This window comes from Bombus flavifrons, chromosome 5, assembly GCF_040668555.2.
Source record: "Bombus flavifrons isolate JBK064 chromosome 5, iyBomFlav1_principal, whole genome shotgun sequence".
Classification (NCBI taxonomy): Eukaryota; Metazoa; Arthropoda; class Insecta; order Hymenoptera; family Apidae; genus Bombus; species Bombus flavifrons.
Genome location: NC_138446.1, coordinates 9,672,984 through 9,700,291, shown reverse-complemented (window position 1 = coordinate 9,700,291; position 27,308 = coordinate 9,672,984). Strand labels below are relative to the sequence as shown.

The window sequence follows — 27,308 nt, the reverse complement described above, 5'->3', positions numbered from 1 at the left end:
ATTTGATCTTTACAAGTATATTTTGATATGTATATAGAATTTAAGTCTTAATTGAATGAATATGTTTCATAGAATAAATTATTATATCTTCAATATACATAAAAATAAAGAGGATGGTAATGTAATACAACTATAATTTGTATTTGTTATTAATAATTATATGAGATTCATTTCTTCATCTTATTTTATCCTTTATCTTGTAACTTACAAGTTACATGGGACAATTGTAAAGGGTATGATTTATAAGAAATAGAAATCAAATTTTATCATACAAGGCTTTGTTTTTAAAAAAATTGATGTTGAATATTATTTCTCCAATAAATACATACTTAACTATGTCTTGACCTTTTGAATGGACTTTATCTATGACTAATGTTTCTAAGTATTTATATCTGTGTATTGATTGCTGGAGAAAATTCAATAACAGGAGGCTAAACATTATTGTTATTATTTCAGAAATTACTTGGAATATTTCACATTCTATTGAATACACAATTCTATTTTTTATTTTAAATTTCTGTTATTATAGACTAATAAAATTGATCATATGTCAATATTTTATTTTCCATATGTTTCCTATAAAGGGCAGTAGAATGTATTTTACAAATGTATTTTATCAGCACATAGATAAGCAATATAATATCTTATCAGTGATTTTTAATCAGTTATAGTTATATCTCATATAAGTTATATCTCAGTGTATAAATAAATTTCATTAAAGCGCAAATCTTGTTAAAGTAGTTAATCTATAATAAATATTCAGTTTTAAATATAAATTATTGTTCAAATCAATCTTTCTCGTTGTGTATTTCTTAATTTAAATGTTGTATTAGTTTTGAAATTATTTGAATTTGTAACGCGAGCAGAGTACTTCAGCACTCCAAGAGCAGCAATCATGCCAAATTCCCTAAATTTTGGGAAGGCTACACAACATATCCAATAAGTTGGTAGACAACACTGAATCGGGGAATACGGTTTTTTGTTGTGCCATGGTGTATTAATTTTTACTATTGTATTATTGAATACAGAATACCAGAAATTTTGTTATATTTTTGTAAGTATTCTTTTCGTAAGCATGATATATGTGCGTATATTGTTAACAAATGAATATCATCATATTTTATATTTACTAGTTTAACGTGTGACAAGAAAAATAAACAGGAAGATAATGGGTATTCCAGGATTAACTGCTTATATAAACAAGCATAAATGTAATTTTTTAGAGCACTACAAATTACGTGATACGTATTTAGTAATTGATGGAAATAATATTAATTGTTTATTATATAAAAAGTGCACATGCAATAATTGGACATTTGGTGGTGATTACGATAATTATGAGCAATATATATCAGATTTCTTTGATGACTTATTAAAGTGTAATGTAACGCCCTTAGTCTTTTTTGATGGCGCTGTTGAAAGTAAAAAATTCAAAACTATTGTAAGAAGAATGAAAAGGAGACTAGATATATTGCCAACTTCTGCATTCAAAACTAATTGTCCACAACAAATTTTTCCTTTGCTAAAGGAACAAGTTTTTATTAATGTACTGAAGGAAAAAAATATTCGATTTGTACAGTGTCTATTTGAAGCTGATAATATTATGGCATCAGCAGCAAAGATATTAAATTGTCCAGTTCTCAGCTATGATTCAGATTTTTATGTATATGGATCATTATTTATACCATTTGATACATTACAAACTGATGTAATTAAAGATTCAAATGGAAACGGTTATATTAAACTTTGTGAAATTTATAAGATTGAGAAATTATTCAAATATTTTACAGGATTAGATCAATCAAAGATAATATTAGCTGCAATACTATTAGGCAATGACTATGTGGAACCTGGTACATTTAGAAACTTCTTCCGCTATTTAAAGTTAGATTCATCAAGTGTAAACTATTATACCCGACAACACTGTATAAGTAAAATTTTGCTATGGTTGAGTAAATATAGCTTGTATGATGCAATCATTGAAATTTTAAGTAGGTTAACTATGCCTATGCGACAAAAAATTTTGGATTTAATAGAGATGAGTATAAATGGCTGTAGAAATGAATGTGCTGAAATACTTGTAACTTTGGGTTTCTCAAGAGATTATATTACTCATGTAAATACCTATCACTTCAATAGAAGCTTTAAATTTGATAGAGATATCAATACATTGACATATATAGAAGAAGTTCGTGGAAGATATAATGAATCAACTGAAGAAGATAAGGAAGAAGACGATGAAATTGAAATAGCAAAGATATTTACTGAGTCTGAATTAATGTCTAACGCTGCAACTATTAGTGATTTGCCTATATGGTTTGTAAATGAATTTCGTACTGGTAAATATCCATCATATTTTCTGAATTTAATAATTCATCGTTTATATGTATGCCCCATACAAGTAGAAGATTTTCGTTATCCTTCAAACATCAAAGTAAGCCTAAAAATCCTTAGTATCATCATTGGAATTCTAAAATTAATGGTAGACAATAATATAAATTATATAAGATACTTAATGAGAACTGAAGATAAAAAGATTATGTGCTATAAGTTAGAGGCTATAGAAATTATGAATATTTTTAGACTACCTTTTTCATTCAATCTTAGAGATATCCCATCACTTACTCAGAGAGAGATTTTAAACAATACTTTAGGAATTACAGATATGGATTGTATAAATGAACTTCCACCAAAGTGGATATTGTATGTTGGATGCATCAAATATTGGATACATCAACAAGAATGTCCTATATCTCACAAATGTTATTTATATTCTTTATTTATTTGTATGTTATTAGATATAGTAGATTTAAAAATTGGGAAATATAGAAGTATAGAGGCTTTTAACAAAAAATATAAGAAAACAATGGAAGCTATAAAGCAGAAAAGAAAAGAAAGTAATTATAACTCATGTTGTATAATAAATGGTACAATTCACGAAGCCTATAATGAAATCATTCATGACGACTATGTACTAGCAGCGCCATTTTTTATTTCACTTTCTGAAGTAGATGAAACATTATATAACACAGACAAGTTTGATATACATATAGTACACGTTTTTGGTGAGTTCCAAAGTTGTTTGAAACATACTATGGATTTGAATACACTTTTGGGATGTCCTTACCCACAGACCAAAGTTGCACATTTATATGATGGTACTTTATTGTATAATCTGTGTAATACTTTTAAAACTCACCATAATATCGAAGAATATATAAATATTGTTCTACAAATGTCTCCAAGCCTCTTAAGATTTTTTAATACATTTTTATTAAAAGTCAAACCAATGTTTTCATGTATGTTTCAAAATAAATAATATTGCTCTACAAATCTTTTAAGGAAGGCAGGAAGACACTTTAAGGCATTTGAGAGTATGAGACAGGAAAGTACAAGTACAAATGCAATACAATGTGATAATAAAATTAAAGTACATATAACTAAAGATATAAATATATAAGCTAAATATATAAGTGGTGCAAATGCTGGAATATTAAAGTAAGGAAATAAAGGAGGGAAGCCAGTAATTACTGGCACAAGAGAGATAAGGATTGATGGAGACGTAGAATAGATATTGATAGGAGAGTGAAAGAAGGGAATGTGAACTCTATGGGATCAAATATGGAAGCGCATAACAAGAAACAGAATTAGAAGGGAAGATTAGTGCAGGAGACATAGTTCACGAACAAGGAAAAAATAGGACTGTAGACTGGGTGAGAAAATTGCAGAAGAAAAAAAAGGAAAGAATAAAGAGAGAGGAGGTATCTAGTTAAGTAGGTAAATTAGACAATTAGCTCTAGTAGCATTCGTTTTATAGAGTAAGTAATGATAGGGGACTAAAAATGGATTAAGCGGAAAAGATCTCGGGGGAAGGTAGAATGAATCACCTTTAGCACTAAACCTACATGTATACATATTCCTACTGTGACTGGTCTTTAAAACAACTTGTATTTCTTAATATAGAATGAAGATAATAGCCAGTTTGATAGTAAAAAAATATAGTTTTAAAAATTATTAAAAATAGTATTAAAAAATATTAGTAATTGAAATAAAAATTCTTGCCTCGAAATTCCTTCTCCCGTGATTTCTTTATTTAAAATCTATGCATTTATCCCGATTATGTCTAAGATATTGAAAAATACTTATAGAGGCCATCTCCTAGATTTGAATTTTACAGTGAAATAAATGCATATAATTTTGCAGTAGATAGATCCCATTTGATTCCCAACACTCGAAATGCCTCTGTTTCCTTCCGCTTTCAGTTTCAGAATTGAGTTTTCGAGAGACTACTATTGCAAAAAAATATAAATCGTTTAACCAGTCAAATAACCAGTCGTGATAGGTAAGACGGATTACATATTATTTTCACAAAACACACAATAAGAAAAGAAGTGAATATTAAAAAATTCATTGTACGTATATTATAAGAAAAGTCGTGAAGCTAAATGGCGGTGCAATAACGTTGTATATAAAAAATTCTAAACGAAATTTAAAAAACGATCATTTAAATGGTCACAGTAGGTTTAGTGTTAGCCATCCCAAAAGCCGGTCTTCATCTGAAGAAAGCTATGCTCTGTGTCTGGTAGAACTGGAAAGGAATCCTATATTACAAGCTTCTACCAAACAACCAGACGATAAATTCGGAAAGGTATTGCTCGCAATTAGACGAATTAAAGACAGCTTTTGAATAAAAACGTCCAGAACTAGTGAATCGGAAGAACGTCGTGTTTCATCAGAGCAATGCGAGACCTCATGTGTCTTTAACTATTCGACAAAAGCTATTGGAGCTTGGTTGGAATGTGCTACCCCACCCACCGTATTCACCAGAAATTGCAAAAATTTTAACTCTTTGGTCGACGTAAGAAATCATATTGAAAAGTTTTTCGTCGAAAAATCTGAGAGGTTCTAGGACTCTGTTCTAGGTTTCTGTATAATTCAATAAATCTATTTCGAAATTTAAATGTGCTGCGTTTGAATTGTCCTTAAAAATCGGAACGAACTTTTCGAGTGACCCAATAACAATTAGGTAGATGATAGACAATAGATTTGTAATAGTAAAAAAGAAAAGGGTAAAATAAGGTTTTGTGTGAGTGTATGAATGTGTATTTAAATGATTAAATAAAAATGCAAAGCACTAGGAAAAATAATTGCAAACCGAGTTCCCTTTATGATCAGAAGGTTGAAAATAAACTATACCACTATTACTACTATATAATAAGGTTTCATTTAAAATTCATTATGTCTTTATTTACTATGGTTGTCATTATTTTTGGAATATTTCCCGTTTTTAGTTCGTTTCTTTAATGTAAAATGATTTTTGTTCTGATTCCTAGCTTTTGAGATACGGAATTTAGGATACTGAAAGAAATATTAGAAATTTTTTAAATTAAAGACGATATAATACAAATTTATAAATATGAATTTAAAAAATTGTTTAATTTTGAATAAAATTTGTAGGACGCATAATGATATATTTATAATTACGTTTTTATATATCTCCCAAAATGCAGTGAATGCTGTTTTAAGTGCATTTGCTTTTTGCCTTAGAGTAGGTAAATAATACAAATCCTCTCCATGTTTTAATATTAATCCAACACGTACAGCACAATCCAATTTTCTTTTTAATTCTTCGGTAAACATTCTTACATTATTTTCAACTGGATAGGAACCACGTAAATATTCGCTAATGAGATTCGATGGAACATAAACTTTACGTAAGTGAAGTCTTTTTATCGCTGCAAGTATCATCTGTGGTGTTATGGAAATATGACCACCTAATTGATTTTTAGATAAACAGAATGATGAATGTTCAATTCAATGAAATAAAAAAAATTTAGAATCGATAAAAGATACTGTGAAGAATAATCTCACGTGATTTAGAAGAGTAATCGTTATGAAGATTCATTTTATATGAACCAAAAATATTTGTTTTTCTTTTTTTGATAATTTTGTCTATTCCGGCACATTATTACTTGAAAGATTAAAAATTATTATAGTAGATATTAAGATTTATAAGTACTCATAAAAGGCAATTTTATATTATCCGCATTTTTATAAGTTACGTCATGATAAAGAAGCTGAACGTTTTCACGTTGTTTCCTTGGTGTTTTCTTACAAATATTAAACAGATTGTTTTGTAAATGTTATTTTTGTATTTTGTTTTTTAGTATGTTCTTTATTTATTATTATATTATATATTACTTACAATATCGATTTATTCTTAATACAAACAATAAATCAAAATGATGCAAATCTTTAAAAAGATACATATATATGCATACATTAAGAAACCTGAAGTAGTATATATTTTTAATTATTTATATATATATATATATATATATATATATATACATATAATTCTTTATACATATAAAGTTTATATGTCTGAATTTATAATATAAGAATATTATTAATTACTCCACGATATCTTCTTTCGTGTTTTGATAATCTTAACACTACACATCGAACTATCACAACGAATTAATATTTATAATCTTTTGAACTTAAATAAGTTACAATATAAAAATATCAGGTACTCTACTACGGAAAGCATTTCACGACGTGATAAATATCATACAAAATTATTAGAAGGTGCTTATGTATTTAACAATACTTATACTTCTTGGTTTACTTTTAACATTTTTGCTTTGAGATATCAAAAATCACTCAATTATTATAAAGAATTATATTATATAGAAAATTAAACAATAAAAATAGGAAACAATTACGAACTTTTGTGCAAAGTATGGTGTAGATTTTAAAGCCATACTTGAATATCGGTCATTCTGTCTTTTATAAATACCGACTAAATAAATTTAAATCAGATTCAACATCTAATAGGTATGTGAATTTTCACAACAAAAATAAATTTTACAGCTAATTGCAGTGCTCTAAGAAATATGGAATATACAGCGTGTTCTCATAATTTATGATTTTTCAGCTGTTTGAATAAAAGAGTTAATAACCAAAATTTATCCGTGTTAAGTGAACAACATTTAACAATAATAGACATTTCTGACATTTTGTATCATAATGAAAACAAATTTTTTTATATTGAACTCAAGATTACTTTTGAATTTTAACGTATTTAACGAATTTTAACAATTTTTACTTATTATATTGTAAAGCATGTTAAAACAAATTAAACAAGCATAAAACATGACACCTTTGTTTATATAGTACCAAGTTTACAGTTTACAAATACTAATAAATAGTATTTGTATTTTGTATTTTTTCTTGTATTTTTCCAACAAAAGCTATTTTTTATTATTATATCTTACTCACTCAAGATATAAACTTTGATTAATGATTCCTTTTTATTGTAGTGCTTTAAGTGGCTGAAAACTCATGCAACAGGACATTAATTTGAATATAATTTTTCTCATAATTTTTATGTAAATAAAAATGTTAATAATTAAGGAATATTTTACTTCCCTATTTTAAAAAAATAATATTCATTTAAATTGCATTAAATATGTAGTAACAGCTAAAAAATATTTATACATATTTATTAAAGAAAAATAATTTCTATATACATAAAAAATTAATAAAGGATGGTATTGAAATTTTATAAATTATATTATTTATAATTTATTTTTATAAACGAAATTAATTTATACTAATAATAAATGAATTATTATTTATACAAAGGTTTATCTGTCCTTTGTTTTATTGAAGTATGTACACTACATATTAATCAAAGTAAAGGTATTAAAACATCAATTAAATTTTATTTTTATGTAATTTTTTCATAAACAAGGACATTGACTACCATTTAAAAGTTTTATTTTGTTATACTTAGCTAAAAAGTCAATTCGAAGCTTTGAACTGATACAGAATTATTAATGTATTTATTATATGCACTTCTCGCCAAAAAGATAACCCAGGCGTGCTATTTTTAATTTCTCAATGACGCGTGTAAAGTTTTTCGTCTGTAACGTATAATATCAAAACATTATGAGCTCAGAATAAATCTTATAATATTTTTAATTATTTTCAACGAACCGCATATTCTGAGCTCATAATGTTTCGATATTATGCGTTACAGACGAAAAACTTTACACGCGTCATTGAGAAATTAAAGATAGCACACCTGGACTATCTTTTTGGCGAGGAGTGTATGTATATTGTCAATATTTTTAATTTTATATGATATATTGTTAAATTAAAAAATTATCCATCACAAATTGATATTTCAACAATGGCATCACTGTGGTCTAAATTGTTTTTATTTTACTAAATATATTCTTTCATCTTTATTTCAAGTTCATCTTTATTTTTGAAGTAAACATTTAAGTATGTCTAATAAAATTACAAGAACTTTTCAATTATTTGTAAACATATTTAGAAACATGCTTTAAATTATATAAGTATAAAACAATCATCAATAAAACTCATTCTAAATATAAAAGCATAGTATTGCTCTAATATTAAATGCATCATAATATGTTTATTAACAGGAAGATGCAAATGATACAAAATAAATTCATGGTTTAAGTTATGTAGCAAAAATTTGGATGTAACTCTTGTTTCATATCATGTGCACAATTTTAATATTTGGTACTTATTTTACTAGGAATTTCATTGTATTAATCAAAATAATAATACTGATGCACTATAAAATTAATTCTATATATTACTTTAAACTGCAATTAGCTTTTCCTATTTTATAGTCGCCATAATTCCAAGATAATAAAATTTATAATAATATATGTTGTTATATCTTTACAATTATCTTATTATTATCGTCAATACATTTTACTATTGAGCGCCTGCAGTAAATACTACAACATCATTAGAATTTCTGAATAAATATATAATTATTTTTTTGTGCATTAGCACATAAAATATTATATATAAGCTCAAAATATTACTATTGATAAGCTCAAAAAAATTCCTTTTACCTTGTATAGTTCATTGCTGGCGTGAGGAGCGTTTAACAAAGACTATAAGTGTTATATTAATCACTAGAGAATGTAGCTTACATTTATATAGCCATAACGTATCATCTTACAAATCAAAAATTAAACTATCCAAAAGCTATAAATAAAATAACATTGCACTGCGATTACCTGAATAAGTATATCTTTAATAGTTCTAAATTATTTTATTCTATCCTTTTAGCGGTATTCTATTAAAAACGGCGTGTTTTATTATCTCCGATAAAAACACGTGTAAATTAGGTACTTCAAATTTTAAGATTTTTCTTTTCAAAGCTTGTTCCTGACGCAAAAGCTGATAATCCGAATTGAGAGAAGATAAATAATATATACAATTTATACTACGATTCTGTTATCATACTCTTCAACCTCCGCTAGGTTCATCGGTCCATATTTTTACAAAGTATTGTACAGAGAAAACTATTATAATAACAAGAATGGTATCAATGAAGATTTTCAACATATTTATACTATGGTGTTGATAAACTTGTTCTCTTTGTATTATAGCAAGTTGTTCTAATATGTGTTTTATATGATTAAGTCTATCACCATGTTCTAACATTTGTCTTTCTATGTCCTTTATAACATCCATTATCCTGAAAAAATATTTCCATGTTTAAAATTAAGGAAAGTATTATTAGTCGTTATTCTATAATCGAGAAATAATAGAAAAACTTACCTAGCCGTAGAACGTTTTCTTTTACCTACTGACTGACTAGAATCTGAGTGTACCTCTGCAGAGGAACTCCCAGAATCATGAGCGGTCTCTGTTAATGGTAAATTATTAGACAACTGTCTTTTGGAAGATTTTAATACAGAAAGCGAAGAACGTGACTCAGCTTGAAGAAGTGGAACCTGAAACATGAGTGATAAACTTTTAAATTAGTTATTTCGTTTTGAAAAAATGAAAAAAGAAAATGTATTCATAGTTCACGATTATTTTTTGCTTTTTCAGAGCATAATTGATATAAATAATCAAAATCTTGATTTGAATGATTATTACAATTGTATTATAATTAGTAATCATCAATAAAACTAATAAATTATTTTGTTTTCATCAAACATTTGTTTATTTACAAAATAAAAGTATTATTTACATTATTTAATTCCTATACCTGTGTCTGTGGTTCAGTTGATACGATACTTCCAGTACGCATAATTGGTGTTTTGTGTCTAGTTTTCGTACGCACTATGTAATCTTGTTCATATTGTACAACATCATTTCTAGGATCCCATGGTCGAACATCCGCATGTCGATAAACCCAGTTACCCGTTATAATATCCTGATAATATTAAAAAAATTATATTGTTCAGAATATAAATAGGAGCTTACAAAAGCAGTTTCTTTTATTGTTATTTAATACTTGAACAAAATGCTTAGGAATCCATTCCTGTCCTTTAAGTTTTCGTTCTTTAGCACGCTCTCTTTGTGCTTCTTCCAATTGAGTTTTTGCATCAGTAGCAGCAACTTGATCATCGCCGTTAATTGCCTGAGTAACATCGTACCATAATTTCTCACTTTCCCATGGACCTTGATGTTCTAGAGGTACAGTGTACTTTTTCAATCTCTTTTTACGTATTTCTGGAGTAGGATTGAAAAACACACTTTCTTGCTGCAAGATTAGTTGACATAGTTTAATTTAACTATTAATTACTGTGTATAGAATCCTAAATAATCAACATACCCCAGTTCTTTTATCTGTAATTAATATTTGACCATCCCAATAGCCTGATATAATAGCAAGAGTTTCTTTTCCTAGACGTATTCCTCCTGTAACTTGATTCATTTGTTCTGCACCTCCAAGAAATGGCTATTGAATGAGTAATCACACAAACACATATAATTAATTTTATGACTATTATTTTAAGTTTATGTAACATTCCATATTACCTTGAGTTTGAATTCTAGTTCAGTATGATAACCTGTCTTTTCACAATTTATATGAACTTTCCCACCTAATTCCATAGATAATGTTCCCATAAGAATACCTTTACAATGGGCGTAAGGTATTGTCATTGTATAATCTTCTCCTCTGGGCAACATTGTCAGTATTGCAACACCATCTAAAACTGCTGATGTTGAATTTCCTGAAAAATGGAATGTATATTTTCATATAATGCCTGTCTTAGCAAAACGTTTCATTTTTTTTAACAAAAAAATATATATATTTACCATAAAATTTAGATTTAGCAATAATTGTAGCACTAATAGTAAATCCATCTTGTCGATTTGTAACATAGAAGCCTGATATAGGTGGATGATGAGATAACTATTAACATTGAAATGTTTCATATAAGTATGTAGTAGTAATAAAGATGGAACAAGTACATATAATTACAAAAAATTAAAAAATTTTAATAATTGTACACCTGTTCAGCAATATAGAAAGTCCTTGAACCATTAGAATGCTGCCAATAACAGCGGAAAGTTTCACCCAAAAGCGGGTTGTATGGTTTCTTCAAACCCTGAGGTTTTTTATAAAATCCAGATAAATACCATTTAACAACACCTTTCATACGTGTAAATGCATCATCTTCCACTACTGCTCTGTAAGAACAAGAAACAAAGCATATATATATAATAATTTTATTCAAATGTTTCTCAAAATCTACAAATTTATACTTACTGGGACAATAAATCTGCATGGTAATAAGAATCAGCCAGTTTTTCTAGGAATGAACGAGGTTCTAAAATAAAAGTCGGCAAGACTACTTTCGATAAATCCATGCCTGGTCGAACTTGTTTCATCAAGAACCATATTAAAGATTTTTGTTCTTCCTGTAATTCTGTAACTACTTCTCCAGCCTGTATCAAACACAAATATAAAAACTCTAGTTTCGATTATGGATAAAGCGCAATACAATATAATTTATTTTACCGCTCCAAGGACTTCTTGCTCATTCGCAACATATAGAGTTTCGTTAATTGTTTCTTGTTGATCTTCTTTAGCTGACCCTTCAGATTCACTGTCTGATGCACTAATTTCTGCATCAGCTGCTACTCCGTTCTCTGGCTGGCTAATGTCGTCCAGGTCTATATGTGAGGAGTGCATAGGATCTAGCGTTACTACTGTTGGAGTATCATACTCCAGGACATGTACAGAAGGAACAGTCATGCGTCGAGTGCAAGACGTAATAGGCTTGGAGATAGAAGATTCAAAATGGGGATAAGTATCTCCATCACCTAACATGTCTACAGTATTCGAAGACAAAATAATATCTGTATCTGCAGCGACAGGTGGAGATTTATCGCAAAATTGTTTCTCCCAATATGCTACTGCATGATATAACTGCTGAAACATTGGAGTTGGTGAAGGACAAACACTTTTAGGATTATTTGACATAGAAGGTGTTAAAGGCTGAGGACATGATAACAAACGTCTTTGAGGTGTTGTAGGTGATTGAGGAGCATAATTAGACAAGCATACTGTGGATATTAAAGCAAGTGTTTAAGGTGACAAAAGTCAGGAAAGGAATGACAATAACAACATAATTAGTACCAATAACTTCCATGAATGAAGCTTAATTAAGTATTTTTCTGAGTGCTGTCCTTGTACTAAAGTCAATTATAATGTATTAATGTATAAAAGAGAAATGTTACTTCTTATATCAAGTAAATTTCTTAAAAGAGAAGGAATAATAGAATAAAAGTTAACATTTTATGTAATATAACATACATCTTGATACGTTGATAAAAAATATTGTTCTGTTATACCTACCATGTTCATCAAAGTGTTTTTCGTAATCTGCTTCACTCCATTGAGTTTCATGAGTTGTTGTAGTATCATGTGGTAAAGCACGTGGTAATGCACTTGTTGAGCGTACTATTAAAGATGAACAACGTAAAGATAATTCAAGTGCATCCAACCAACATTTACCAGCTGCCTGTGAAGGTGCTCTAAATATTAAATAAGATGTTGGCAAAGGTTGTACAACCGCACCTATAAAAATGATTAAGTAGAAATATATTTTTTCATCTGTACAAAATTCATTATTTACCAATAGCTTCTTTTTCTGGGCCTCTTGGAGCCCATATTGACTGTTCCAAGGGATGAAACAATTTAAAACAAAATCCATCTTTCTTGCTTGGACGTTCTATTACTTGACATGTATTAAGTAAAACCGTTCCCACCCAGTGATTACTCTGTAATAGGTATATGAGTATAATTATGTATGAAGCAAATAAATATTCTATTTAAAAGTAATATAAATGAGCACTTTTGTTTTTGGACTTTTGTATAGCAAAAGTAAACCAGGCTTCAGGATGCACCACAATTTTGTCCAACTCTTTAATGTACCACGAACTTTAAGCCAATCGCTCATAACAATAACAGTTGGATCTTTAAACGAACTTAAGAGTTCATTGGCAACTCTTTTCTTCTCCATCCGGTAATTCTTTCTTTGAGCCTTATATGATTCTTTTCTTGTTAACTTACAAGAATCTAAAGACTGAAAATTATACAAAAATAAAATATAAATACTTTTTCAATGTCTTAAAACAGTGCATTAAATATTTTATACCTTATCAGATGCGTTATCTGTTTTTTGATTTGTTTCTCCCATTGTAGTTGTTAAACCTATAACAATTAAATTATTTACAAATTATTTTTTTAAATATTAATTAAACACTGATATTATAACAACATAAAAATACAGTTACATTCATTAAATATTAACTTAGCAATAAATATTAATGTCCAAAAATAGTTACAAACAAAAATATTAAACAGTTATTATATTAAACAGTTATATGATTTAAAACAATGTATGTAATATATAAATAAATTATTAAATACAATTATGAACTAAAATCTTTAATAACTTCTATGAATATTTTTTTAATTTTCATATTAGATGTGCTTTTTAAAATGAGGAAAATATGCAAACGATAATATTTACTCAAAGTTGATAAATGATTTAATGAACTATATAAAATATTATGATTATCACTCTAGTAATTTTAATATAACTTCTTTTTATTTACAATTAATTAAAACCGGAAGCCTTAAAAACAATAAAACTTAAAACATTCACATAACAAGCTTGGCAAATAGAATTCCAATAATACAGAAATAAAAACTCATTGTGAAAAATTTATAGAATTGAAAAAAGAATAGTTTATAGTTCCTTATTTATTACAGAGTACAGTATGTTATACAAATAAAATTATTTCATATAATAGCTTCATTAACATAACGCATTATGCAGTTAGCATCTTCATATTAGACCTTTTAATTGCATTTTTTTCATCTGTGTTAAAGATCACATTTAACAAAATTTGATTGTATTTATCTTAGCCATAAGTTAAACTTATGTAATACTTATAAACTATAAGTTTTATATGTAATTATTATACAGAAATATTATTTATTTGAAACTTATATTCATAATAGTAATCTATTTAATATACATATTTAATAATTTGTCAGCCAAAGAAGATTATACAATATACAAAAATTACATTTCAGAGCTTAAAAATCTGAATAATAATATGCATAGTATGAAAGGAAAATATAAGCCAAACAGGAAATAAAAAATATGCAGTTCTTTACAGCTAATCAACTACTTGTACAAGAAATAGTAATAATTTACACAAAAGTCAAAAAAGCACCTGACAAATTTCGAATAATTATCCATTATGATATTAACATAGCTTTGTGTTTATACCTGGAGATAGTGGAGGTGCAGCAGTTGCAAAATTTACACTTGTTGATAGGGACTCTGTTGATGGAAGTTTAGGTAATGTTGCAGATTGAACTTGAACACTGCTTCGTCGAAGTTGTTGATCCACTGGTTCTATATATTTAGTTTTGTTCACAATTACAATTACTATTTATCAATATTTTTACAACTGTTTCATGTAAATATGTATTTTTCAATCTTATATAAATATCTATCTTTCAAAATCACAAACTCTAAAAATTTTTGAGCTATAAGCTACTTAACAATAAAGATACTAAGATTAAATTACATCATATCACATTCTAAAGTATAAATCCATTTCAGCAACGCTAGTTATGAACTGCTAATAACATTAAATTTTAAAGACAGAATTTACAGTAAACATAATTATATAAAATGTAGCTCCAAATTTTAATTAAATTTATTAAATTGCAAAAGCAAAGAAACTTTAGTACTAAATAAAATGTATACATCTATTACATCATGCAAAGGTCCATAAATGCACCAGAAAAGGTTACATGCACAACAAGTTACATATTGTTGTCACAATGTACATTACGTTATATATGTTCTAAAAATTGAGAAATATGTCTCTAAATAAAAATATTGTTTACATACTATTGAAAACTATAAGACAGAAATAATAATAAATTTATAATACTAACATATGCACATAATATACTACACTGAGTAACATAAAATTGGTTCATGCATCAGAAATATTGAAGACATGAAAAACATTATTTTCTAGCTTACATATAATATTCCTTATATAAACTTATGAATAAATGTTCATGTTATATAATATACTATGACATACTAAAAAGTGAAAAATGTGCTAACAGCATGAATGTATTATGTTAATCTTATACATTCAATAGCATGGCGTTTTAATAGTTCTAATAATACAAGTTATCCTTTTGTTTAATGTGATAATGTTAAAGGAGGTCATATTTAAACAATAAGTGAAGTTAATTTGTGTATTGTAAATTTTATTTATAGTTTATTTGATAACATAAAATGATGATGCAATAAGTTATTGGAAATGAGAGAATGCTAATAATATGTGTAATCTGAAAATAGAATATTATACATATGTGTATACACACATCTACTAATTTATCTTTATGATTCTAATACTGAGGCTTGCTACTATATGCACACAATATATATATTAATAAGCCTACCTAGCTTACTTGGTAATGTACCATATCCACTGTCACTAACACCTTTAAATGATAATTGCTATATTCATTTCAAATAATACTCAATAAATTATTAAAGTAATATCCTTAGCCACTAAAATTATATAGACAATATAGCCACTAATATAGATATACATACATAATTTCAAAACTTACTTCTTGAAAAAATATAACAAATTACAAATATATGTTAGTAATAAAAAAAAGTATAATATAATATAGTAAAAATAGTATATGTATATGTATCAAGGCAAAACTATTCATTTAAATCACTAAAAACTAATCATTACCTAAATTATAATAAAAGAAAGTTGTTCTATAGTTCGCATTTCTTTGCTATAAATATGTAATTCCCACATACATAATATATAATTATATATACAAGTAAATTGATATTTATATTCATCTATTATCCATCCATAACTTTCCCTTTCATGGTACATTTGCTCTTAAGAGTATAAAAATGACTTTTAAAATATCTTTTAACAATATAAATGTTATAATATTTATATGATACTTACGGTTACTAAGTGATCTGCTTACATTCGGCGGTGTCATGGTCTTAAAGCAATCAGATGTACTTCCAACAGACATAGAGTGGGTTTCTGATTGTGATGTTCGATGTTCACCTCCAGGTACCACAATTGGTTGGGAAATCATGATGGATCTATTATATTAAAAACATAAATGATCTTACTATATAATTTTACAGTGGAGTGTAATATAAAAATATTCATATATAACAACAATAACAATAACAAAAACAAAAAATAAAAGTGAATACTGCAAAATGAAAAATGATTAAAGATACACCAACCATTATCAAGTAATTTTCAAGATTAAAAGAATGGTATAGAACGTAATAATGGTCACAGTAGATAATGTATGTCATTATAAAATGCTATGTAATGATAATTAAATAACTATGCAACTTTACGTGATGCATTTCTTTGCAAAATAAGCACTATAACGAATAGCAATTACTCCAACAAGAATAACAAAGCAAAAATTCTGAGTAATATGCCTGAAATGCGTTAGATATCCCATTCATTATATCATCATACATCTAATGTTATAGAAATAATATTACTATTAAAATAAATTATTTACAAAATGAATATCTGAAAAAGGTATTAAATAAAGTAATCACAACTTACCTGATTTCGAACAATTGTTTGTCCAGTCAATACTTATATATGTTATAACAGATAATGATTAATTACACTTATAGGAAGTGTATCAAAGTGTAAAGGACGACGACATGAATATTACATATTCGCCATTATATACAGAATTAAAATTTCAATTACGATTTGAAAATTAACTGATTTTTTTAGTGATTTAGGTAGAAACATTCGAAGCAAGGAAAAGGGAATATACATACACCGACGAGTGAAGTACGACGGCGCGAGCGCAAAGTCCGATGTTCCATTGATCACTTACTGTTATAGCTTAACTATAAACATATGGGCCTACTAAGTTATTCAGAATGAAGATGTACGACGCATAAAATGTCGCTATTATATTCCTTATTATTGATGCAGATTCGATAAAGCGTAAACATTTTAACGAACGAAAATTGCTCCCAGGAACGACACACACGATCTATAGTTACTCAGCATTGGAACATTTATAAAAACTTTTACGAATATATTACGTGTGTTATATAAAACATTTTAAAATTTCATTTGCACTATACAGAGTGTAAATGACTATCATGATTATATTTATAAAATTTGAGACAAATCTGAAAATGTACATACAAAAAGTATTTGCCTTTATTATTTTCCGATAAAGCATCTTTTTACCAGGTCCTATATTTCATTTTCATAGTATTAAATTTTCATGGTCACATAAAAATACTATTGAATGATATGAAATTTTATATCGTGGTACCTAATTAATTAGTATGTAAAGCTATAATAAATACAGTGATGTACAAATATTTTCTGCAGCATCTGTATAGGTATAGAAATTATAATAGGTATATTTAGTATAAGTATATATTTCACAAAGATCACAAAAATATTTAAATAATCCATTATATTATGTATTAATATCCAATCAAGTTTCATTATATTAATAAACCCAAATATTCAGCACAACCACTTTTAACATTCATTATATGTATCATATGTACATATGTATGTTTAAGGTAGCTATTCATGCTATAATTTTAGTCTTTTACTAAATATACATATGCCTGCAATAAATATCTCGTATAGCTTCCATATACATTTTCAGATTAGTTCCAGATCTGATTAATATAATCAGGATAGTCGCATTTCATTACAGTGCTAATGTTTCAAAATATTTTATATAACATATATAATATAAACTTTAAATTTTTCTATAGTAAGTGTTCAAGTACTTTCATGAACCACTGTATTCGTAAAGTAACGAAACAATTAAGTACGTTAATACGATCTCCAATTGAATTCATTATACAATCAATAAAATCATTATTCAATGAATGAAATATATAATAGGACTAAATAATCACACGAAAATCATACAATAAATATTTTCTTGTCGTGTATGATATAAATCAATAATATTTTAAAAATAATGCTTTTATGGACAAAAATTGTGAATAGTTTGCAATAAATATATACATACACGTATCATCGATATCGTCCGAAAAAGCATAGTGAAAGAAACATCTTGCTCGATGTTGTGAATAGATTGATTGTGTCAATTGTTTGTCAGAAACTTATATGAAGAATTTTTTTGCGAATTATTTACCGGAATTTATTGATGCCCATGCGTATCTTCACATATTACGTTGCACAAGTAAAAATGCGTAAAATAGAAACTGATTTTGTATAAAATATGATATAATTATGTAAAGTGTGAATTATAACTGAAATATTTAAAGAACAGATTTAAATCTAATTCGTCTTCAGAACAACACTAAGCGCAATCTAAAAGAAACGCTACCTATATATTCTTTTACATTAAACAAACCGGACAGTGGCTATCATTACGTCATATAACTGAGTCATAATAAATAAGAACCTTTTATCCGTATCTATAGAAGATAATTTAATAAATTGAATGAATTATTTCGATCAGAGATATATTTCTTGTGTACCTTATTTTATTTATATTCAATTCTTTATATGTAATCATTATATTATTTATATTTATTATATTTCATTATATTTATTAGCATTATTTTTATATGTCACTTTAAATATATTATTAATACATATTATCATTATATTATTTATTTTATTTATTTATAATAAAAATAATGTTGTTGGAAGTTAGACGTAATAAAAAAAACTAGTTTTTTACATTTTGTTTAACATTAAAAGTACCAATGACTAAGATATAAAACTTGTACCAAAGGAATCAAAATGAAAGGTACATGAAAAAATATACAATGCAAGAGAAATAAGCTTCTACCCATATCTTTTATTAAAAAATCATTCAAATACCTAAAAGTGCATTAATACAAATTGATAAAATTTCTATGAAAAAATACAAATTTTGAACATTCGAGCAATTCTAGTTTTAGTATGTATCTCTATCTCTATCTCTATCTAAAGAACCGAATAAGCAGAGTTAAATAAAATTACTAGCAAAAATAGGGTCGGGGATTCACAATTCTGAGGTATAAAATAAGAAACTAGTTTTGCGAACATAACCTCTTATATGAGAAAACCACAGGAAGATACAATATTAATATAAATCACGAATGATATAAATTAAGCAAATATATCTATTACACTTAAACAAATGTATCAAACAGCTCAATCTAAACATTTTCTGTAGTAATATAGTTATCCCTTTATATCATAATTCGTTAGCAATTAAAAGCCAATACTTATAGTCCATCCATAATCTCTTCGTGATTGCTGCAGTTGCAATCACGTTTTTTTGTTTACGTTTACTGTCTTGTCATGCGCTAGACAGACTATAGTGTAGTGTAACGTGACTAGTTATGTTTACTTTTTCTGACTCGATTGACTGACACACCATGATCATATAAACAAGTATCGACACTTGTTAGGGGAAATCGTCCGAAAATTGAGTTGTGAAAGATCAAAATGGAAGACAACGAAGTTCTCGTTCTGCGAGACAGATACAAATGAGTAGTGTCTTCATCTCTGTATGAACATACATAGCATGTCAGGCATGCGCAAAACGGAAACCTTCTTTTCTTTCATGTTGACTTTTTCACTATTCAATTTCCAGTTTTCCCTTGGCTTCGGCAGGCTTTGGTATTTGAGTATCGACGTCGGGACCTGTTTATATGATAGTGAAACGGAACAGTTGGAATACAGATCACAGTCATTTGTGAATTAGACAGAATATAGTTTCGATTTATTTATAAAATATTCTAGAAAAACTTATTATAGGTTACAATACTTTAATTTTGAAGGAATATGAGTCGTCATCCAAATACAGATTACAAAAAAAGTAGTGAGTCTCAAGTAGAATTGGAAAGTCAATTTATTTTGCGTTTACCACCAGTGAGTTCATTTTAATATTTAATCTCAGTCATTTAAAATAGTAAAGCGAATAATATGAAATTTTGTATAACTATAACAAATGATTTAATTTTTTTAAGGAACCGGCGCGAGTTTTACGAGAAACACTACGGAATGGATTATCTTTAAAAGATAGATTAAGTATAAAACTGGAAAATGATATGCGTTATGGTGAGGCTAGATTCGATCATTGGCTTCTTCATGGAAAGGTAAAATCGCAATAGGTTTTCTTTTATTTATATATAAATATAATAATACGAAAAGGTAATAAAGGAAAGGAATATTCTAACTCTAGGTTGTTGATTTACCAACGATTGTAGAATCTTTAAAAACTATTGATAACAAGAGTTTCTATAAAACTGCTGATATATGTCAGGTAAAGTTATTTGTAATCTGTTTTATATTGTTCATGTATATAATTTTTATTTCTATCATAATTCATTATATTTTAATGTTCATAGATGTTAATTTGCAAAGAAGAAGATGATCATACTACCACGGATGAGGAGTCTCCAGTTAGGCAAAAGAAAAAAGATCCTAATAAAGTAGATAAAAAATTTCTGTGGCCACATGGTATAACTCCACCTACTAAAAATGTAAGACGTAGAAGATTTAGAAAAACCTTGAAGAAGAAATATGTGGAAGCTCCAGAAATTGAGAAAGAAGTTAAACGTTTGTTAAGAGTGGATAATGATGCAGTTAATGTTAAGTGGGAGGTGATATGTGAAGATGAAGATCAATCAAAACCAAGCAAAGTCTCGTCATCTGGTACAGTGAAAACTAAGAGAGAAAATATCAATGGCAATACATCTCAAAGTTTTGATGTTGGTAAGTTGGTAGGATATAAGCAGAAATACAAAAATTATGATATAAGATAAATAAAATATTATTGTTTATATTGTATAGCGGAACATGACATATTTGGCGAACCTGTAAGTGATAGTGAGGAAGATGATGAGGAAGCAAATATAAATGTAATGGAATTGGATGAGAATAGTCGACTTTCTGCAGACAGTAGAGTATCAGACTCTAATTCTATGCAAGCTGCATATTCAGAGAGGCCTAACAATATTGAAGCAAATAATAGACTTTGCACAGTATTCAGCAAAGAAATGTTCCAAAGTGACAATAATATGGAAGCAGATGTAGAAAAAACAGAGGATACATCTATATCAAAAGTACCTAAAGTTGAACAATTCCATTCAGAATATATCATTTCAGATAATTTTTCAGAATTACCTTGTGTTTCGGCATTAAAAGGTATTGTTATATTTACGTATGTATTAAATTTGTATTACAAATGTGTATATGAACAAACAATTCGTTTTTAAATGTTGTAGATTCATTGCAAACGCGTCTGGCGACTTTACACGCGGAATTAGCTGAATTGCGTCAAAGAAGGCAACAACAAGAGCTTGCAATAGCCAACATTGAAAACGTTAAATTGAGGCAAAGACTTCAAGAAATATTGGATAATTTATTAACGCAAGAAATGCAAAAGGTTCAAGAGGTGCGCAATACTATTATTCAATTAGTATTTTTAATGTATTATTTCTATATTATATATTATATAATTATTATGTTTCAGATTCAAGACTTAGAGTAAGGATAATGTTGATATACATATAATTAGAATAAATTAAATATTACAATCAAAATATCTATTTACATTTGTGAAGTTCCTTGCAATAAGAGGCCAAATCTATCTATTGTATTTTGTTACTTTCCATTTTCTTTTAATTAATAAAAATCTAATATATGTATATACACAATATGTAATTATTTGTATACAATTATACTTTTTTTTATTTTACACGTCTTTAACATGTATATAAAATGGATACAAAATATAGAGTGTTAAATAAAATACAAATTGTTTTCATTGTTTTCTATAAATAACCAAATATGCGTATCGTGTGTAAGATGAAATTATAACATAATGTTTAAAATATAATATTTAGAAAACATAATTTATTTAAAATTCTCGAAAGTTATTTGTTATGCAACATGCAATTATTCGATACAGACAACCAATTGTTAAATTCCAACTCACACTGTACGACACACAACTATAAAATGCACCAATGAAAGTTCAGCTTGGGTATTCGTCAGTATTCGACTGAGACATTAGAGATACAACAAGACGAGTGTAATGGCTGACACGTATTGGATGTAAATATATGCACGTCCTTATTTTTTATACAGTGCTAAATACTACTTTATCGCGAAGGTTATTCGCATTATACTCATTTTGCTAAAGCGACTAAGGTATGTAAGGGTTTTATCATTTTTTCCTTCACGATCGTTATTTGTTTGATGTACTTTTTTTGTCTTCATTTGACGCTAATATTAATGGACTACGAGCAAGCTGTTGAACTGTCAGTTGTTAAACAGTCATTATTTTGTTCGATAATTGTTTGATCATTGTACGTTAAATTTTTTTCATCATATTCCATTTGTACTCTTTCTTTAATTTGTACTATTCTCTGTAAAAATTATTCTATACATCGAACATAAATATTCTTCTACATATTCATTTAATCTATCATTTTTAATATTATATTTTTCAAGATGTACCTAATTCTAGTATTTGTGTAAAATCTATTCGACAATCTAAAATTCTGAAAAAAAGAATGACAGAAAGAGGTTTGATAAACATATACACAGAAACAACAGAGGCACATTCCATGTGTCATTTGTATAAATAAAATCACACGCTGAAATGCGCCTAGTTCCATACAATGTTTTGTCAACATATGCAAGAAATTTGAATTAGAAATTTTAACCATAACCACCATAATATTACCCATTAAATCTTGTAACAAATATTTTACTTTGAACATTTTCTATATTTTTGCATATTATGTGCATTTTGTACATTTTAACATCTTTAAATTTACCATAAGTATATACAAATCCGTAGTCTAGTTATTAATAAAATAAACCAACTTTTTCTTCTCTTGAAATTTTTCTTAATATATTAATCGTTTTTCCGTTTGTCGATAATGAGAGAATAAGATTGGGACATCAAAATTCGAAGATATAAATATATGGATAAATGCATATAAAATGCCTCAAAATAAATCTCGCAGAAATGTACTGAGTACAAACATAAATTTGTTTTATTTTTATATTTATTATAAAAACGAAGAAAACGGCGCTATTATATGTAATAATCTAATATTAATCTAATATTACAATAACTTAGTGATAATTTTCATACAACAATGATTGTAATATTTTTACATTTTCTTCCTTTACTTATTTCACTTGTAAACTGTAGCATTATCGTGGGACGAAAGTACATTGAATAATTCCACCTTATAAGCGACATAGTATAAGATACGATTTCACGCGCGCGATTCAGAGTATTTCCTTTCGTTTCTGATAATCGCCATCTAAATGAGTTCATTTACAACGGTTATTCAGATATATATACATATATTATGATATAAACACAATGCAAAACACAAAAACTAAATAATAATGTTACATAGAATTGATATAGAATGGCTCATGAAAGTGTTTGAATATTTACCATAGAAAATTTTTATAGTACCTATACTGTATGTGTATAAAACATTTTGAGAATTTATTGGCCGTTTAATAAAATACGACAATCATAATTATGTTGGTAAATTTTGAAACCAATAGGAAAATATATATATAAGTTACAAAATATATATATAGTATTTACTGCAGACATATATATAGTTAGTAGTAGTAGACCAGATTAGATCTCAATCTACTGTAAATCAAATAAAACACTGCTTATAAGGCTGGAACTTGCAAGGAATGGTGAGAATGACAATGGTCAGTTACATACGTATATTGCGAATATGTAATATGTGTATTGCGAACTCATTATTCGAATGATAAAGTATATTGTACACACGATGCTTTAGAATAGTTATTATAACTGCATAATATGATTATATAGTCTAATTATTAATATGGACTATAATAACGTGTAATTCTAGACTTGGAGCTTAATACATGATAATTAACTCTTGCTTTGATTTGAAGCATAGATACTGCGATGGCTGACGAGGGATTTGATCTGTGCGAATACATGTGGAGCGAATTTGCTATGCAACGTCTGCTTTTGATCGTAAGTGGCAATAATTGACAGTAATTTTCGTTATTACTTTTAATTTAATTATTTTTAATTCTTACGTCTTTTGGGTCATCGCCGATCCAAGCGTATTTTTCTATTGTTAAAAAATTTCTTAAATTTTAAGAAAACATAAACGATTATTATCAATATAGTTTTACATAAAAATTTTTCTTAACATATCAAAAATGTGTTTGATTGTCAAAACAAAATGATGGAAAGACTAAGACATAAAAATTCCAAGATCGTACAGTAAAAAAAAGTATTACATATGTCTATAAGTTTCTTAAGCTATATACAAGAAAAATTATATCATTATCGTTTGCTTTTATTATTACGATGTGTATGTTTTATAACATTTTTATCCGACTTATTTACAACAATCAGTAAATTCGCAATATAGCATATAAATGAATGCAAAGTTGGTTAAGGTAAGGTATGTTTCATGTACATAATAGCGAGTATATTATTTTTGTCCGATTTGTAAGAATTTATCGCGGTAAGTGGTTTTACGAGTTTGTTTTACTGATTATTTCGCAAACGTTACTTAACATAAATAAATATGAACAAGTAGATAAAAACCTGGTAAAAATAGTATATAAAATGCATATTATCAAAATAACTAAAAAATATTTCCCTAGTAATGTTTATAGACCTTCGTCAATATTTTTTCATTTCAGTTGCGACAAAATCAAAATTATTGCACGGATAATGAATGCTTTAGCATGTCGCGATGTAAGTAATTTTTCTATATTTTACTAGTGAAGTTAATGTAAATTTTGTGAATCGACATAATTCATAATCTTCGTCATTTATTTTCCAGTGCCAGGACCACGCGATACTTCGTCGTCCTCAAACTTTTTCATGACCACTTTGTTAATTATTGGATTCGCTGTTCTTATGTATGTTCTTAGACCAAACTCTTTTCGTCAATTAACCAACAACACAGCTAAAGCTCGAGATAACGAACGCGTAAGCGGCACATTACTTGCAGTATAGTTAACTCTGTTTTTATCTTACTTTAGATTTTTATCGTAATATTCATACAACTTCTTTTTTAGGATTCAAACGGCGACCCTCCCGTACCTCCACCGACAGCACAATAAGAAATGCAATATGACAAACACTGGATTTTCATAGTAGAATCTGCCAAACTTATGGTAACAGAAGAACTGGACAGAGAATAATTAATTCATTCATTCGATTTATAAAATATAACTAGTATATATTTAATCTAACCAAATAAGAACTATAACTTCCTTTCACAGGTTTGAGAATCATATTTATACACTTTAACGAGTATATACATACCCATTTTAATTTCTGCAGTTTTACTTATTAAAATCTATCACATGTCAGGGGACCTGTGCAAAAGAAAAAAATATAATTTAACGAGATTATTTTCGTTAAATATAATGCGTAACCGCATCACCGATGTCGTGCCACAGGTTGTTGGAAATAGTCTTTTACGAACACATGACAGTTTTAACATTGAAATTGCGATTTTTAAACTGGAATAATAAGAACTTTTTCATCATGTTGTTACTGTGATTGCACATATTGTATATCATAGGGGAAAACTGTTAAAAATGTATTTTGATATTCATTATTGTAAATAGCCTGAGTACCTGTAATTCGATAAAGGTATTGTATTCTAGTATTTATATTAAATTCGATAAAGTTTTATAGGAGATGTAATTGAATTTTGTAGACTAAAATTTGTTGATGAATTAAAAAATAATGTAACGATGAACTAAAATATATCGCCGTTTATTTATGCTTTTTATGTTAGTTTTGAGGGATTCTGAGGATATAGGCGTACAATACATATTAAAAACAATACAATGAATTGAGGCAATCTTTTTTCTTTTATAATAGGATTGAAAAACTAAATATAATAGTATTACAGTTTCATGTTGCTCAGTACAAAAATTAAACATTGGAAACAGTATCCCCAATAATTTCTGTTGAATTACATTATTTGTGCTATTCTGTATGATCTATTATGTTGGAGCCCTATCTGAATCCTAATGGTTTTACTATACACAAAATGATTTAAAAATAAAATTTAATGTAATCCATGTTCGCATAGTGAATATGAAAAATGAAATATTTCTTTTTTAATTGTTGTACATTCCTCCGTCTTATTTGTAACAATAAACATGCATTGTATTTTATATTTGTTTTCATTGTTTACTTTATTTTGTAATAAAAGAACAGATTAAGGTGACATAACAATGTGGAATATTGGTAAGGTTTTAAAGGTTTGTTTCTTGAAAAATACAGTATTATTATTTTCCAACTGAATAACAATATATATTTCCATTTGCTTAAAATTAGTAATTTATATCGTTTGAAGAAAATGTGTATTGTAATTATATAATATTTCTCTATGTGCGAGAATCAATTATCACAAAAAATTATTATAAATATACGTGTATTTCACAAAAAAGATAAAATATGTGTAATGGTAAGTAATCTTATGGAATCAATACACTATTTTCTAATTACATATTTATGGATATTTAATGTACGTATATTAAATGCTACAACACGTGCTATTTGTTTAAGAAAGTATTTATTACGTACATCATAGCATTTTACACCACTGGATCAGTGAAGATCTACAAAAAAGTAGCTGTAAAATTGACCTGGACCTTGAAATTCAGGGTCATTTTTTAATCGCATCATATTCTATACTTCTATTCTATACTCTATCGCGAGGATCGAAAGTCTCAAAGGAACCATGGGTCACATTCGACCGTTCTCTTGAAAAAAGATGTTAATTAACTTTAGAATTCACTTTATTTGTAATTATCTGTTATACCAGATATATATCTGATATATAGCTGTCGATTTTGTAAAGCGT

General features: G+C 27.4%; 4 protein-coding genes across 13 annotated transcripts; 3 read left to right on the top strand and 1 right to left on the bottom strand.

Annotated features, from left to right (window-relative positions):
• Positions 1-974: 974 nt before the first annotated feature.
• On the top strand, positions 975-4,905 carry LOC138179638 (protein asteroid-like). Of its 2 annotated transcripts, none has more exons than XM_069112632.1 (3): positions 975-1,069; positions 1,150-2,339; positions 4,263-4,905. In XM_069112632.1, exons 2-3 carry the CDS (start codon positions 1,169-1,171, stop codon positions 4,337-4,339), a joined length of 1,248 nt encoding a protein of 415 aa, XP_068968733.1. In that variant the 5' UTR covers positions 975-1,069; positions 1,150-1,168; the 3' UTR covers positions 4,340-4,905. The 2 variants fall into 2 exon arrangements, with proteins under 2 accessions (XP_068968733.1, XP_068968732.1); XM_069112631.1 differs by lacking the exon at positions 4,263-4,905 and adding an exon at positions 3,432-3,647 and having other exon boundaries at positions 1,150-3,395.
• Positions 4,906-6,324: 1,419 nt separating this feature from the next.
• Orp8 (Oxysterol-binding protein-related protein 8) lies at positions 6,325-18,777 on the bottom strand. Of its 8 annotated transcripts, XM_069112626.1 has the most exons (20): positions 18,572-18,777; positions 17,211-17,282; positions 16,984-17,015; positions 16,348-16,493; positions 15,809-15,850; positions 14,607-14,735; positions 13,461-13,516; positions 13,158-13,388; positions 12,939-13,083; positions 12,659-12,880; positions 11,819-11,973; positions 11,567-11,745; positions 11,310-11,487; positions 11,113-11,209; positions 10,831-11,027; positions 10,625-10,750; positions 10,304-10,552; positions 10,055-10,222; positions 9,619-9,794; positions 6,325-9,535 (listed from the first exon to the last, which is right to left on the bottom strand). In XM_069112626.1, the coding sequence occupies exons 4-20, from the start codon at positions 16,484-16,486 to the stop codon at positions 9,304-9,306; spliced, it is 2,721 nt and encodes a 906-aa protein (XP_068968727.1). In that variant the 5' UTR covers positions 16,487-16,493; positions 16,984-17,015; positions 17,211-17,282; positions 18,572-18,777; the 3' UTR covers positions 6,325-9,303. The 8 variants fall into 8 exon arrangements, with proteins under 8 accessions (XP_068968727.1, XP_068968728.1, XP_068968725.1 ...); XM_069112627.1 differs by lacking the exon at positions 16,984-17,015; XM_069112624.1 differs by lacking the exon at positions 18,572-18,777 and having other exon boundaries at positions 17,211-17,514.
• A 1,053-nt stretch (positions 18,778-19,830) lies between these two features.
• On the top strand, positions 19,831-22,030 carry Taf7 (TATA-box binding protein associated factor 7). The gene is made up of 7 exons (XM_069113181.1): positions 19,831-20,307; positions 20,406-20,534; positions 20,621-20,701; positions 20,787-21,153; positions 21,232-21,585; positions 21,666-21,835; positions 21,914-22,030. The coding sequence occupies exons 1-7, from the start codon at positions 20,221-20,223 to the stop codon at positions 21,929-21,931; spliced, it is 1,206 nt and encodes a 401-aa protein (XP_068969282.1). The 5' UTR covers positions 19,831-20,220; the 3' UTR covers positions 21,932-22,030.
• A 404-nt stretch (positions 22,031-22,434) lies between these two features.
• Positions 22,435-26,616, top strand: LOC138179926 (small integral membrane protein 14). 2 transcript variants are annotated; one of them, XM_069113209.1, is made up of 5 exons: positions 22,435-22,593; positions 24,357-24,436; positions 25,120-25,174; positions 25,263-25,411; positions 25,501-26,616. In XM_069113209.1, the coding sequence occupies exons 2-5, from the start codon at positions 24,365-24,367 to the stop codon at positions 25,543-25,545; spliced, it is 321 nt and encodes a 106-aa protein (XP_068969310.1). In that variant the 5' UTR covers positions 22,435-22,593; positions 24,357-24,364; the 3' UTR covers positions 25,546-26,616. The 2 variants fall into 2 exon arrangements, with proteins under 2 accessions (XP_068969310.1, XP_068969309.1); XM_069113208.1 differs by having other exon boundaries at positions 22,439-22,593; positions 24,352-24,436.
• Positions 26,617-27,308: the final 692 nt, after the last annotated feature.